Source organism: Odocoileus virginianus, unplaced genomic scaffold (genome assembly GCF_023699985.2).
Source record: "Odocoileus virginianus isolate 20LAN1187 ecotype Illinois unplaced genomic scaffold, Ovbor_1.2 Unplaced_Scaffold_1, whole genome shotgun sequence".
NCBI lineage: Eukaryota > Metazoa > Chordata > Mammalia > Artiodactyla > Cervidae > Odocoileus > Odocoileus virginianus.
The window spans coordinates 1,228,298-1,244,171 of NW_027224263.1; the positions used below are offsets into that span (position 1 = coordinate 1,228,298).

At 45.1% G+C, this 15,874-nt stretch overlaps 1 protein-coding gene across 4 annotated transcripts in view; it reads right to left on the bottom strand.

Moving 5' to 3' along the window:
• TSC22D3 (TSC22 domain family member 3) overlaps positions 1-1,653 on the bottom strand; it is a 64,656-nt gene extending 63,003 nt beyond the window's left edge. Inside the window, exons 1-2 of one of the 4 annotated variants that reach the window (XM_070462196.1) lie at positions 1,637-1,653; positions 219-644 (exon numbers count right to left, since the gene is read on the bottom strand). In XM_070462196.1, the coding sequence (XP_070318297.1) occupies positions 219-538 (320 nt within the window). In that variant the 5' untranslated portion in view covers positions 539-644; positions 1,637-1,653. Of the gene's footprint in view, positions 1-218; positions 645-1,029; positions 1,123-1,305; positions 1,470-1,636 lie in introns of those variants that run through there. The other 3 variants (XM_070462193.1, XM_070462192.1, XM_070462195.1) reach the window with 3 other exon arrangements.
• Between the last annotated feature and the right edge of the window lie 14,221 nt (positions 1,654-15,874).

A 15,874-nucleotide genomic window follows, 5' to 3' on the forward strand; every position in this document is an offset into this window, starting at 1 on the left:
CACCTTTCCAAACAGGGCTCCCACCTGCCAGGCCTCCCACCAGCCAGGCCTCCCCTCAGCCACACAGGAATCCAGGTAGCCTCCCGTGTCGGGTTGTGGCGGTCCCAGGCGCCCAAACCTCCAGGGCTCCTCTCGGCCTTCCAGAGGGGCGCATTCAGCCCAGGCAGGTGCGAGGCAGCCGGGACCAGGTGCCCACCCGCGCGTGCCCCGCCACCCACCTGTGGAAGAAGAGCAGAATGGAAAGCATGGTCTGGTCGATGTTGCGGTTGCAGATGCCCTCGTTAATCAGGTAGCAGGGGTCCCGCAGCACGGGCTCTAGCGAATCCTGCCGCATTATGCTATTAAGCTTGTCGGCGTTGAGGTTCTCGAAGACCAGCTTCTCCTGCAGCTGCCGAAAGTTGCTCACGGTGGGGCTGCCCGAGTTGTTGTTGTCCCCGCCGTTGTCGCGCTGGAGCCCGCTCCGGTGGGCCAGGTCCAGGCAGCAGTTGCAGCAGTCGAGGCCGACAGGTGAGCGGCAGTCGGACTTGGGCTGGGCCATGTTCTCCGGCTCGGGGGCCGCCTGGCCCGCGAGGTCAGGGGCTCCTGGCAGGTGCGCGCCCGCCGGGCCGGCCGGAGGAGACTCCAGGGTGTCTGGGACAGACAAGCTGAGAGAAGAGTTGGAAATAAGCGTCGAGAGCCGGCCACCCTCGGCTCGGCCCCCTTCTGGCTGCGCTGCTCAGGGTGCGAATAGAAACAGCTGGACAAACAGCTCTGAGCGGATCCTTTGGGCTCACTTCCTCCTCTTCCTCCTCCTCTCCGCCCCCCTCCTCTTCCTCCGCCTCTCCAGGCCAGGGCCGCCCCCCCACCCCCACCCCGAGGTGCCACACGCGTCCCCCTCGCCGTCCCAAGTTTCCCAAGTGTCAGAGCTGGGGCCGGGGGTGGACCTGGAGCAGCAGGAAGGGCGGGCGGCGGGGCCGACAGAGAGCCGGGGCGCGCCCTCGCTCCCTCCCTCCCGGGTTCCCTCCCTCCCTCGCCAGCTCGGGGACTCGCCGGCTCTCGGGCTCTCCGGGGCTGCGCCGGCGGAGCGGTGGCAGAAGCAGAGCGCGAGTGAGCGAGCGAGCGAGCGAGCCGCGCGCCCGGGAGTCAGCGCGGGGCCGTGACAGCATGCAAATGACCCGCCGGGGGGCCGACCGACCACGAGGGGCCGCCGCCGCTTCGCCCGCGCGCGCCCGGGAGCCGGCGGAGCGGTACTGTCCCCCTCCCCCGCCCTGCTCCCACCGGGCTTCCGCCCCCATCTCGCCCCAGCACCCGCAGGGCCGCCCGCACCTTCCGTCGCGCTCCCAGGAGCCCGGCCCCGCTCGGCCTCCCTCCGTGAGCCCCGCCGCGCTTTGGCTCGGGCTGTCTCGCTGCTTCTGGCGCATCTTGGGCCAGGAATCCCCAAGAGCTGCCGCGCCACCCCCGGTCTCTAGCTCAGCGGGCGGACCAATGTGCCTGGTCCCACCGCGGACGGGTCCCCCTACAGGAGAGACGCCGCCTTCGAGAAGCGGGGTGGGGGTGGGGGTGGGGTGGGTGCAGAGAGCGCGTGGCCCCTGCTGGGTGTCCGAGGGCGCTGTGCGCGCCTCGGGGGTAACCGACACGCGGCTGCAACAAAACTCACAGAAGCACGCTCAACCGCTTCTCGGTTTCTGTCCGTTTCTTCTCCCTTCATTCCTTTCCTCCTTTCCCCTCAATTGCTCTCTCCTATGTCTTCCCTGAACCCCATCTGAGATGGTCTCTGCTCCGGCTTCCCGGAATGCCAGTCGGTTAGCAGTTCTCCCTCTGTCTGCACGCCCCCCACCCCCACCCCCCACGCCTTGCTTCTCTTTGCCCTTCTTCTTCCATTCTTTCTTTCATATTTATTTTTCTGTTCGTTTCCCCCTCTTTCTCTCATTTATTTTTCTGTTCTTTTTTTCCTCTTTCTTTACTCCTTTCGGCCCTTTCCTTTCTTTCTTTCTTTCCTTTTTTTTCCTTTCCTGGATTTCCCTATTTACCATTTTTCTCTGCCATCCCTCTTTTACTCCTTTCAGTTTCTTTCTTTCTCCTTTCCTTTCCTTCATTTTATTCCCCCCCCCCATGCTCCCCTCACTTCCACACCCCCTCATTCTCCTGTTTTGTCTTGTCCTCCCTATTTCACTTAGCTTCCCCAATTTGTCCAAACTTGCAGTTTTTTGATCCCCACCTACCACCTTAGGTGATCTCTATCCTTACCTTTTTGGTTGTTCATGGACACTGCGGAGTGTCCTGAAACCTTGGCCTGAGCGGAAAGTGCCCCTGGGCCCGAGCTGATGTGAAAGGGCAGGTTTGTGGAAAGCAAGCAGGTCTAACCCCAGCCATGGGTGTGTAAGTGGTAGGTTCCGAAGTGTCTCCGGACTTGGAGACTTGGAATAGTTTGTATGCATAGAATTCAGTAATTATTGGTTTCTGAGAAAAATTCGAAATATTCCTCATGTTCAGTTTTCACTTAAATGGATTTCAGTTTCTCAGCACTTCCCCACCCTTCTTTCAACTCGCTTTCACAAGGCCATGGCCCTTGCGATAGACCAGTACATACCGCCATCTTGTGTTCACAGAGCAGAACATTTCTTGCCTGAGTCAGATCTTGGCGGAGACGCTAGAGGTGCCCCCTAGTGGGATTCACGCTGCACTGGTCCTGAGACCACGAGGTAAAAGGAGGCAGATCCTCTAAGCTAAGAGGGCTCGTTGGCCAGGCTGTACATCTGGACACCAATCAGGGCACAGCCACTCTCTTTTCTAGTGCCGCTCCACTTATCTGAGTCTCTGGAGATCGGGCTTTCATAGATTTAACATTCCCTCTGTGTGCCACAACTATCACCCCCATGATAAGGAGCAAAGGACAGCTAACAAACTCCTGTTTCCAAGGCTCTATAGATCTTACAAGGGGCCCAGCAATTTTCAGAAATGGAAGGAGGACAGTACTCTCTCTGCTGTAGGACGCAGAAAGCCAAAACCGATCTATATCCCTGCCTCCTGACAGGATCCTAAGATAAGACACGAAAGAGGGGTTGCAAGGTCACTGACCCGGCCAGCAAAGCTGTGTTCTCACAGACTGTTGAAGACTGTTTATCTCAAAAAAGCCAGTCATTTAGATGCATTAATTTCCCTTTTTCTTCTTCATTGTCTTTTTTTTTAATGTTCTTGGTTAAAAGCCAGAGGAGGTAGTAGAATATGAAATTTCATATGCGTTATGTAGACTTATAGCCTACTGAATTGTTTTTTAATTACAGTGTTTATGATTTTCCCTCTTGTTTATAATTATTTTATGTTAAACATTATAACAAAATATATTAGCTTCATAAATGTTTATTTAATTTGTGTTTTGAGAACTGCAGGGGCCTTTTGCTTCTACACTTGCCTGAATCCTTTTATCTTTGTGCATAACCTTGGGATGAGGCCCTGGTGGAAGTATTTCCTTCTTGGCATTTGGCACCATTAAACTCCAGAGTTTGTCCCCTTGACATTTCCCTTGTTGTAGTCCTTGCTAGCAAGCAGTATTGTTAATAATTCAGTACAGCTTTGCATACTATATCCAGGCTGATCAAGAGCAAATATAACTTAGAAGAAAATCTAGATAGTTCCGAGATAGAGTTCAGAAAGCTGTTGTGTATTTGCACACAAGTCCAGCGTGTACTGACATATAGCATGCCTTCTTGAAAAGGCTGACAGGGCAGGGCCTTCTTGGCTCCTCTCTGTGAAGCCTCCCTCTGCTCACATATATTGTGTTGGATGGAGAGACTCCCAAGTAGCAAAACAGTCTTATATAAACCCAGCGAGCAGAAGGGGGCCCACTTACAGACAGGGTGGAGTAGAAAGGGGGAAAAAAGGGATACCTCCTTCTCAGATGGAGTCATCAACAGTGACTTTCTGCTTGCCCTGTGCCAAGTATGGGGTGAGTGGGGATTCAGAGGTAAGTAAGACACAGCTGAAGCACCCAAAGAACTCATGGTCTAGTTGGCAAAACAGAAACATAAACAGACAAAAACAGCACAATCTGGGAATGACGATGGAGGCCTGGTGTGTGTGTGGTTGGGGGGGGGGCACTGCTGTGGGAGTGTGGAGGAGGGGTCAGCTTTGGAAGGAGGGAAAGGCACTCAACATGGAGAGAGGAGAGAACAGAGGCCTGGAGGTGACAACAGCATGTGTGCAGGGGGCTGGGTATGAATTATAAAGAAGTTCAGTGTTACTGGAGAATAAGATGTGAAAGATGGAACAATGAGAGTCAAGGCTAGAAAGAGATTTGGGGACCAGGTATCAGGGAACCTCATGTGGAACATGAAGGAAATCCCCCTGCTTCACAAGTTTGCCCCATATTTAGCAATTATTAAGAAAAGGAATAGGTATCATTTACTGAGGTCATGCTATGTGCTGGGTACTTTACATATATTATCTTATTTAATCCTCACAACAATCCTATGAAGTAGGTTATGATCCCAGTAATGAGATGGCCTTGGGAATGTTCAAGAAGCTCTCATGTCACATAAGTAGTAAGTAGTGGCGTTTGGATTGAACCCACCCTTTCCAACTTCAAAGCTTATGTCTTTAACCATTAGGTGACTTTTTAGTTATGCTTTATCAAACATTTACAAAGCATAACATCTATTTTAAGAAGATCATATACTCTAAAAAAGTGCAATCAATGATTTACTAACACACACACACATATATATGGCTTCCTTTTTTAATGTTTGAAAATTTTTATACAATTTTAAAGGTTACTTTCCATTTACAGTTATTACAAAATATTGGCTATATTCCCCATGTTGTACAATACATCCTTGAGCCTATCTTATACCCAACAGTTTGTATCTCCCACACTCCCACCCCTATATTGCCCCTTCCCTCCACTGAACCACTACACTGTTCTCTATATGTGAGTCTGCTTCTTTTTTGTTATATTCACTAGTTTGTTGTATTTTTTAGATTCCACATATAAGTGATATCATACAGTATTTGTCTTTGTCTGACTTATTTCACTTAGCATAATGCCCTCCAAGTCCATCCATGTTGCTGCAAATGGCAAAATTTTGTTCCTTTTAATGGCCAAGTAGTAGTCTGTTATATATGTATGCATACATTTGCATATATATTAATATATATATCTATATATATATATCTGTCCCACGTCTTCTTTTCCATTCATCTGTTGATGGACACTTAGGTTGCTTCCATATCTTGGCAATTGTAAATAATGCTGCTATGAACATTGGGGCACATGTATCTTTTCAAATTAGTGGGATTTTTTTCAGATATATAACCAGGAGTAGAATTGCTGAATCATATGGTAGTTCTATTTTTAGTTTTTTGAGAAACTTCCATACTGTTTTCCACAGTGGCTGCACAAATTTACATTCCCACCAACAGTGTACAAGGGTTTCCTTTTTTCCATATCCTCACCAACATTTGTTATTTGTGTTCTTTTTGATGACAGCCATTCTGACAGGTGTGAGGTGATATCTCATTGTGATTTTGATTTGCATTTCTCTAATATTAGTGATGTTGAACATCTTTTCATGTGCCTGTTGGCCTTCTGCATTTCCTCTTTGGAAAAATGTTTATTCAGGTCTTCTGCCCTGACCATTATATTTAAAAACTTTTATTTGTGCTGCAGAGAGCCAGAAAGGAAATTGATTAATCTGGTATAATAATTAATATTATGATAGCTGAATTTTTTATTATTACCATGTGCTAGATATTTCCAAGTGCTTCCAGAGACCTCACCTGTGCTTTACATAGTATTATCCAGTTTAATTATCACAACAAGCCTGTGAGATACTACCATCATATCCACTTAAAAGATGAGGAAACCAAGGCACTGAGAGGTTATATAGGGTATCTAGAGAATAGGAACTGTCTCTAAGCACTTGCAATCTATTAATAATTAGGTGCAAGTTAAGACATACAATAGTTTTTAGGCAAGCCCATTTCCCTACCATCAATACTTGGTTTTGTTAAAGTTTCTTAATGGGAGAAAGCAGATTATTCTTCCTGAAACTTTTCACAATTGTTCACAGATTTGTAGACTGCTATAGTTGGTAAGGGATTCCCAAGTGGCACAGTGGTAAAGAATCTGCCTGCCAGTGCAGGAGATGTGGGTTCAGCCCCTGGATCAGGAAGATCCCCTGGAGGAGGAAATGGCAATCTTGTCTGGAAAATCCCACGGACAGAGGAAACCAGGGGGCTGCAATCCATGGGGCTGCAAAAGAGCCAGACTAAACAACAGCAGCAATAGTTAGTAAGGGTTTAAAACTCGGAGAAGGCAATGGCACCCCACTCCAGTACTCTTGCCTGGAAAATCCCATGGACGGAGGAGCCTGGTGGGCTGCAGTCCATGGGGTCGAGAAGAGTCGGACACGACTGAGCGACTTCACTTTCACTTTTCACTTTCATGCATTGGAGAAGGAAACGGAAACCCACTCCAGTGTTCTTGCCTGGAGAATCCCAGGGACAGGGGAGCCTGGTGGGCTGCCGTCTATGGGGTTGCACAGAGTTGGACACGACTGAAGCTACTTAGCAGCAGCAGCAGCAGCATGGATCCCTCTCAGAATAATGTTTTTAGATACACAGAATACAATATGTAGAATTACAAAGGAAATAAATCATATTGAAATTCACTTATCAAAATATTAAAAATGGAAATTGTTTTATAATTATATATAAGTGCTTGTTATTAATGTATTAACAAGATATGGATGCAGCTCTGATAACCTCTATAACTTCAAAATAATGAGTGTAAAAATATTTAAAGACATCTGTAATAGCAGTAATGTGACATAAAACTGTGATTCCTACTGGTGACAAACTCACAGTTACTGCTAGTACTATTGTGATCTGTTCTCTGCATGTATAAAAAGAGGAAATCTAAATTTCAGTTAGAGATTGGTGAAAATACAGCTGTAATATTTTCCCTTGAAGTTCATTTATCCTCTGATTTTTCAAGCGTTCCTGTTCTAGACCAACCATGGTATAATATTAATAACAACAGCAAACATGAATGAGCCTTTACTATATGCAAGGCATGGTGCTAAGGGCTTTACTACCATTTTCCATTTATTCCTCATAGCAAGCCCATGAGGTAGCCTTGCTTTACAGCTCTCAGAGAGATGGAATTAATTTTCCAAGGTTACACAGCTGGCAAGTGGAAGAGAACAACAGAAATTTATTTTCTCACAATTCTGGAAACTAGGAGTCTGAAATCAAGGTGTTGGCAGGGTTGTTTTCTTCAGAGTCCTCTCTCCTTGGCCTGTAGATGGTCATGTTCTTCCTGTGTCTTCACATGTTCATCCCTCTGTACATGTCTATGTCCGAATGTCCTCCTTTTATAAGGACAGTCATATTGAATTAAGGCTCACCATAATGACTGATGCTGAAGCTCCAATACTTTGGCCACCTGATGCAAAGAGCCAACTCATTGGAAAAGACCCTGATGCTGGGAAAGATTGAAGGCAAAAGGAGAAGGGGGCAACAGAGGATGAGATGGTTAGATAGCATCACCAACTCAATGGACATGAATCTGAGCAAACTCTGGGAAATAGTGAAGGACAGGGGAGCCTGGTGTGCTGCAGTATTTGGGGTTGCAAAGGGTCAGACACGACTTAGCAATGAGACAACAGCAACGGCAATAAATAATGACCTTGTTTTAACTTAATTACCTCTTTAAAGATCTCATTTCCAAATATAGTCACATTTTGTGGTATAGACAGGATTTCAACATCACCACAACAGATCCCAATTAAAAGGATTCAGATTAAGTAGGTCTGGAGTGGGGACCAGGTATCTATAATTTTAAAAGGTGATACTTATAATTTTAAAAGGGTGATACTTATAGATAGCCAGGTTTGGGTTCCCAGCCACAAAATTTCTTAGCACAGTGCTTGGACATGGTAGATACTCAATAAAAACTTGTTGATTGATTATGCAAGAGGAAATAAAATACAAAGATGAGCAACTGGGGGAAATTTTAAACTGCCCTCAGGGATCTTCAGGTTGAAGTTAGACAATTAGAGAAATAATACATTTTGGTGCTCAGTCACCCAGTCATGTCCAACCCTTTCGACCCCATGGACTGTAGCCCTCCAGGCTCCTCTGTCCATGGAATTCTCCAGGCAGGAGCACTGGAGTGGGTTGCCATTTCCTGCTCCAGGGGTTCTTCCCAACCCAAGGATCAAACCCGTGTCTCTTATGTCTCCTACATTGGCAGGCGGGTTCTTTATCACTAGCGCCACCTGGGAAGCCTAATCTTCCCCATAGAGCTCAAAAAATGGTAATAATTATAATAATTTAAAAAATAGTAGCAGTTGTAATTAATAGTAGTAGTAGCAGTAGTATACTCCTTAATGTCTGAGCCACCAGGGAAGTCCCACTTCACTTCTAGTAGCAGTAGTATAAGGCCCAGAATATAAGAATTTATTTTATAGATCTTCTTAGTGCTCAGGGCTCAGTCATGTCTGATTCTTTGTGGCCCCATAGACTGTAACCTACCAGGCTCCTCTGTCCATGGAATTCTCCAGGCAAGAATACTGGAGTGGGTAGCCATGCCCTCCTCCAGGGGATCTTCCTGACCCAGGAATTGAACCCACGAGACATGTAGGTTCAAAGCGGATTCTTTGCCACTGAGCCACCTGGAAGCCACAGATCTTCTTTAAATACTGATTTATTTTACTACAGTTTGGTTTTCCATTCTTCTATCACAACTAGGATTTACTCTATTTAGAATTGACACATTTTTCTCTTGATTAAATTTGAAATATATATCCCCTCTGGAAGGATTCCAACTAAGCTGGTGACAGGGGTTACTTCTAAGGAGGAGGTGGGATTAGGTGTGAGGGGAAAGGCGTGAAGGAGAGGGACTTTCTAGCTTTATCATTTGCCAAAAATCAGTATGTTTTACTAATATAAATTCAAGATTTTTTTTAATATAAAAGCAATACAAGTACTTTCCTGGTGGCTCAGTGGATAAAAATCTGTCCGCCAATGCAGGGGACACAGATTTGATCCCTGATCTGGGAAGATTCCACATGCCATGGAGCAACTAAGCCCGTGAGCCACAACTACTGAACCTGCTTGCCCTAGAGCCCATGCTCTGCAGTAAGAGAAGCCACCACAATGAGAAGCCTGTGCACTACAGTGAAGAATAGCCCCCACTTGACACAACTAGAAAAAGCCCATGCAAAGCAACAAAGACCTAGTACAGCCAAAAAAAAAAAGAAAAAGTAATACAAGGTTATTTTAGAAAATTGCTATTGCAGGATGGTATGAAGAAGCCTCAACATTCATTCAAAATTTAGCCAGCCAAGAGCAACTTTTATCTCAGCCGCTATCTTTTTAGAACTGTTTCATGGTGGTCATGTATTATTGCAATGCAGGAGACCTGGGTTTGATCCCTGGGTCGGGAAGATCCCCTGGAGAAGGAAATGGCAACCCACTCCAGTATTCTTGCCTGGAGAATTCCACGGACAGAGGAGCCTGGCAAGCTATAGTCCGTGTGTGTGTGTGTGTGCTGTCACTTCAGCCATGTCTGACTCTGCGATGCTATGGACCATAACCCACCTGGGAAACCCAGTAAAGGGATAATCTCTGGTTTTCTGATAAGTAAAGCCCCTGAAGACAGCTGATAGAAGTCAATCAAAAGCTTTTCTCCTCTTTCTTGGGCACTTATACTGTCTGGATCAGAGGGTATATAGGCCACAAGTATGGTCGTCAGTCCAATCCCATCTTCCCAGAAGAGCCAGGTCTTCCTTCCTCACTAGCAGTTGATGATCAGTTTCCACCCCCCACCGACCCTCAGTTTCACTAGCTAGTGCAACTCTTAGTGTTTTTGCAGAACTTCATGGGTATTGTACCTCAGGTCTTCCCTCGTGGCTCAGATGGTAAACAATCTGCCTGCAATGCAGGAGACTTGGGTTTGATCCCTGGGTTAGGAAGATCCCCTGGAGGAGAGCATGGCTACCCATGCCAGTATTCTTGCCTGGAGAATTCCATGGACAGAGGAGCCTGGTAGGCTACAGTCCATGGGGTTGCAAAGAGTTGGACACGACTGAGTGACTAACACTTTCATTTTCATGGATATTGTAATAGGCATTTGTAAATGGTGGGCATCAGACATTGCTAGCTTGCTGCCCTATTAACCGAGAGTTCCCCTGTTTATTATATAATCAATATTCTTACTAAACACTTCAATGAGAAGGCACACAAGTCGTTTGCTTTTTCCATGGTTCTTTGTTATTAGCTTTCCACCTCTCTCCATCCTGGGGATCCTGTTTTCACTAGTCCTTTCATTTAACCCAATACAGTAGTCTTCTCCCTCTTCGTAAGGAAAAACTGTGTGGTACTTTCCTGAAGCTTTGATCTCCTCTTGAAAGAAGGTAAGGGCAGAAACTGAACCTGGAAGCTGGCTGTCAGGGTGTCGGGGTGAGGAAGATGGGGGCCCAGGATGATGTTTTCTGTCTTCTTCTCTGAACTGAGAATCCAGGCAAATTACAGACATCAAGGCAAAGGAGGGTAACCACCTTGCAGAGATAACTTGTAAACTTGTAAGCCTTCTATATTGTTTGTAGATCCCAAGCTTGATTAGGGGCCCCTAACTCAAGTGGGCCTTAGAAAGCATCACTATGAACAAAGCTAGTGGATGCGATGGAATTCCAGTTGAGCTATTTCAAATCCTGAAAGATGATGCTATCAAAGTGCTGCACTCAATATGCCAGCAAATCTGGAAAACTCAGCAGTGGCCACAGGACTGGAAAGGTCAGTTTTCATTCCAATCTGAAAGAAAGGCAATCCCAAAGAATGCTCAAACTACCACACAATTGCACTCATCTCACATGCTAGTAAAGTAATGCTCAAAATTCTCCAAGCCAGGCTTCAGTAATACGTGAACTGAGAACTTCCAGATGTTCAAGCTGGCTTTAGAAAAGGCAGAGGAACCAGAGATCAAATTGCCAATATCCGCTGGGTCATCAAAAAAGCAAGAGAGTTCCAGAAAAACATCTATTTCTGCTTTATTGGCTATGCCAAAGTCTTCGACTGTGTGGATCACAATAAACTGTTGGAAATTCTGAAAGAGATGGGAATACCAGACCACCTGACCTGCCTCTTGAGAAACCTGTATGCAGATCAGGAAGCAACAGTTAGAACAGGACATGGATCAACAGACTGGTTCCAAATAGGAAAAGGAGTACGTCAAGTATTGTCACCCTGCTTATTTAACTTATATGCAGAGAACATCATGAGAAATGCTGGGCTGGAAGAAGCACAAGCTGGAATCAAGATTGCCAGGAGAAATATCAATAACTTCAGATATGCAGATGACACCACCCTTATGGCACCCTTTCATCCTCTTGATGAAAGTGAAAGAGGAGAGTGGAAAAGTTGGCTTAAAGCTCAACATTCAGAAAACTAAGATCATGGCATCTGGTCCCATCACCTCATGGAAAATAGATGGGGAGACAGTGGAAACAGTGTCAGACTTTATTTTTGGGGGGCTCCAAAATCACTGCAGATGGTGACTGCAGCCATGAAATTAAAAGACGCTTACTCCTTGGAAGGAAAGTTATGACCAACCTAGATAGCATATTAAAAAGCAGAGACATTACTTTGCCAACAAAGATCTGTCTGGTCAAGGCTATGGTTTTTCCAGTGGTCATGTACGGATGTGAGAGTTGGACTATGAAGAAAGCTGAGCACCGAAAGATTAATGCTTTTGAACTGTGGTGTTGGAGAAGACTCTTGAGAGTCTCTTGGACTACAGGGAGATCCAACCAGTCCATCCTAAAGGAGATCAGTCCTGGGTGTTCAATGGAAGGACTGATGCTGAAGCTGAAACTCCAGTATTTTGGCCACCTCATGGGAAGAGGTGACTCATTGGAAAAGACCCTGATGCTGGGAGGGATTGGGGGCAGGAGGAGAAGGGGATGACAGAGGATGAGATGGCTGGATGGCATCACCAACTCGACAGGCATGAGTTTGAGTAAGCTCCGGGAGTTGGTGATGGACAGGGAGGCCTGGCGTGCTGCGATTCATGGGGTCGCAAAGAGTCAGACATGACTGAGCAACTGAACTGAACTGAACTGAACTTAATATAGTAGGAAAATGCTTTGTCTTGTTGTTGTTGTCTGTTAATATCCTTCCCAAGGTGAATCTCCCTTCCTGCACTAGCTTTTTAAATCTTGATGCTGTGCACTCAGATTGATCTATTTACCCTATTTTCCATTTCTTGGAGCATTCTCATTTACCTTTCAGCCACCTCTGGAATTCTGGACTCGATTTATCTAGCCCTTTGTCACTGCTCTATATGTTGATATTCAGGAAGCCTCCAACTTGTACACAGGCTAGGATCTCAAAGTTCACTCTGAAGTCAATTGTTTGGAAGGTGACATGCATTTTTTCCATAGGAGAAAAATATTGTTTTAAATGCTAGTTATATTTCCAGATCAGACCATAAAAGGCTTTTTTAAACATTAATGTGCTAGAACTGTGGGCCATTTGTGATGAAAAAGTAGAATATCTTCCTAATTCAGCAAAAACAGGAAAATAGTCCAAGGGAGTAAGAAATTCTTTAGTGTGACTGCTGTCTGGCACTGGAATCAAGGAGGTTGAACTAGATGAGGAAAATGGAGAATTCACTCCATTTTGGAGTCTCTCAAGGGGACTTTCGGGGACTTGGAAAGGCTACACTAGTTCTTTATTATTTCTAACTTCACTTCAAAACTGATGGCTTTCAGTAATAATGACTGCTATGTACTGAGCATCTACTGTGTGACAGACCTTGTGGTAGACAATTTCCATATTTCTCTTCATTTCACCCTCACAACAGCGTGCGTGGGTGCTAAGTCACTTCAGTCATGTCTGACTCTTTGTGACCCTATGGACTGTAGCCTGCCAGGCCCCTCTGTCCATGGGATTCTCCAGGCAAGAATACTGGAGTGGATTGCCATGCCCTCCTCCAGGGGATCTTCCTGACCCAGGGACTGAACCCAAATCTCTACATCTCCTGCTTTGACAGGCAGTTTCTTTACCACTAGCGCCACCCCCAGGTGGCCCCCTCACAACAGCACTATGGGGCAAATGCTATAATGACCTTTATTTTACAGATTAGGGAACTGAAGCTCAGAAAGGTCCATAAGCTTGATGAAGGTCATTCACACAGTATAATGGGAAACCGAGTCAGTGGTTTCCCACCACACAAACTCATGCTTTACAATATGTTACCTGGTCACTCTTTTCTTTTCCTTATCTGGGTATATCATGAGCGCTAAGGCTACCGGCCATAGAGTTGCTTGTTAGCTTACAATGTAAACAAGGATCAGAGAAATCAAGAGAGGTGGAAGGAGGGAGAAAATGAAGGTGGAAGGGAGAGAGTTTTGCTAGGCAAAAGTTCACCTAAGAAACCAGTGCTTCTCACTGTACTGTGCATACAAATCACCTGACACTTGTTAAAATGATTATTCACCAGGTCTGGGTTGGGGCCTGAGCTCCTGCATTCCTAACAAGCTCCCAGGTGATGATGCTACCCTTGGTCCATGGGCAACACTTTGAATTGCAAGGCCACACAGAGCCAATGATAAGCAAGCAAACATATTAAGCATCATTAATTCCTTGTTACTAATTTAATTGAGATCAGCTTCTATACTAAACAGTCACTTATTATTCTCTTTTCTCCTGTAGGCTGTCATAGGTCATTGTCTCTGCTTTGGATCTGCCTGTCTGTTTCAACTTATACTCAACTGCTTTTTAAAATACAAGTGTTAAAGACATATGAGCATCTTCTACTACTTGGAGCCCTAAGCAGCCTCAATCAAGCATTGCTTTCTTTTGGCCCAAGCCATATCTCTGGCCATGAGGTCCAGACCTCAGCAGCTACTCTCAGATTTCTCTCTCCTGCTAGGAACAGTCTTATAAGGGTGAGGCGTGTAACACTGCTGTCCCAGCTCTTTCTAATTTCCTTCCTCAGAGCTGCTGCGTTCATCTGGAGCAGGAAACAGCATGGCTATTTCTTCTGCATAGTTGAAATAATACCAGGCATTAATTTAAGGCAGCCATTGAAAAAGTTCTTTGCAGAGTACTCCTGCTAATTCCAAAAGACTAATAAAATTTGTTTCCTGGAAGATTATTTGATTTATCTTGCCACCTTCTCTCCCCCCTCCCCTTAGGATTTGACTGTGATCATTTTGAGCCATTCTTCAAGTTTTTCTTCTATTTTTAGATGCTCTGACTCATTCTTCCCCAATAGCAAGAGGCAGGGAGGGCCTTCTATTCCAGCCAAGCTCTACTTTATAAAGTAGGAAATAGTCTCTCACAATGTCTACAAATCAACTTGATGATCTGTGGTCCGAAATAACTCCACTGCTTTTCCATCTTCTCTCTCCCACTGTGGCCTTTCTGACTCCCTTCTCAGGTAGGTATTCATCCAGTCTTCACGTGAATATATTAGGTAGGGTCACATTTCATCATTGGATAAAAGAAAAAACATGCTTAAAAAAGATTTGCAGTCTTTTCCTTGTAACTTCTACCCATTAATCTTACTTTGACCATAGGGAGCAGAAATAACCCTTCAAATGTATCATGACGCTAACCATATCCTCCCGTAAAGGTTAACTATCTCTTTGCTAGACTAAATATGCTCAGTTGCTAATCAATTCACTATAGTTTGTAAACGCTTATGTTAAAATAAGGCACCTAGGAGTGGGTGTACTGCTCCATGTGTGGTTTGAACTGAGCTTAGTACATTAGGACTGTTCCTTCTTGTGATCTTCTAATGTGACTTTACTATTGTGTTGGCTTTTTTTTTCATTTATTTTTATTAGTGGGAGGCTAATTACTTTACAATATTGTAGTGGTTTCTGTCATACATTGACATGAATCAGCCATGGATTTACATGTATTCCCCATCCTGATCCCCCCTCCCACCTCCCTCTCTACCTGATCCCTCTGGGTCTTCCCAGTGCACCAGGCCCGAGCACTTGTCTCATGCATCCAACCTGGGCTGGTGATCTGTTTCACCATAGATAATATACATGTTTTGATGCTGTTCTCTCGAAACATCCCACCCTCGCCTTCTCCCACAGAGTCCAAAAGTCTGTTCTGTACATCTGTGTCTCTTTTCTGTTTTGCATGTAGGGTTATCATTACCATCTTTCTAAATTCCATATATATGTGTTAGTATACTGTAATGGTCTTTTACCTTTCTGGCTTACTTCACTCTGTATAATGGGCTCCAGTTTCATTCATCTCATTAGAACTGATTCAAATGAATTCTTTTTAATGGCTGAGTAATATTCCATGGTGTATATGTACCACAGCTTCCTCATCCATTTGTCTGCTGATGGGCATCTAGGTTGCTTCCATGTCCTGGCTATTATAAACAGTGCTGCAATGAACATTGGGGTGCACGTGTCTCTTTCAGATCTGGTTTCCTCAGTGTGTATGCCCAGAAGTGGGATTGCTGGGTCATATGGCAGTTCTATTTCCAGTTTTTTAAGAAATCTCCACACTGTTCTCCATAGTGGCTGTACTAGTTTGCATTCCCACCAACAGTGTAAGAGGGTTCCCTTTTCTCCACACACTCTCCAGCATTTATTGCTTGTAGACTTTTGGATAGCAGCCATCCTGACTGGCGTGTAATGGTACCTCATTGTGGTTTTGATTTGCATTTCTCTGATAATGAGTGATGTTGAGCATCTTTTCATGTGTTTGTTAGCCATCTGTATGTTTTCTTTGGAGAAATGTCTGTTTAGTTCCTTGGCACATTTTTTGATTGGGTCATTTATTTTTCCAGAATTGAGCTGCAGGAGTTGCTTGTATATTTTTGAGATTAATCCTTTGGGTGTTGCTTCGTTTGCTATTA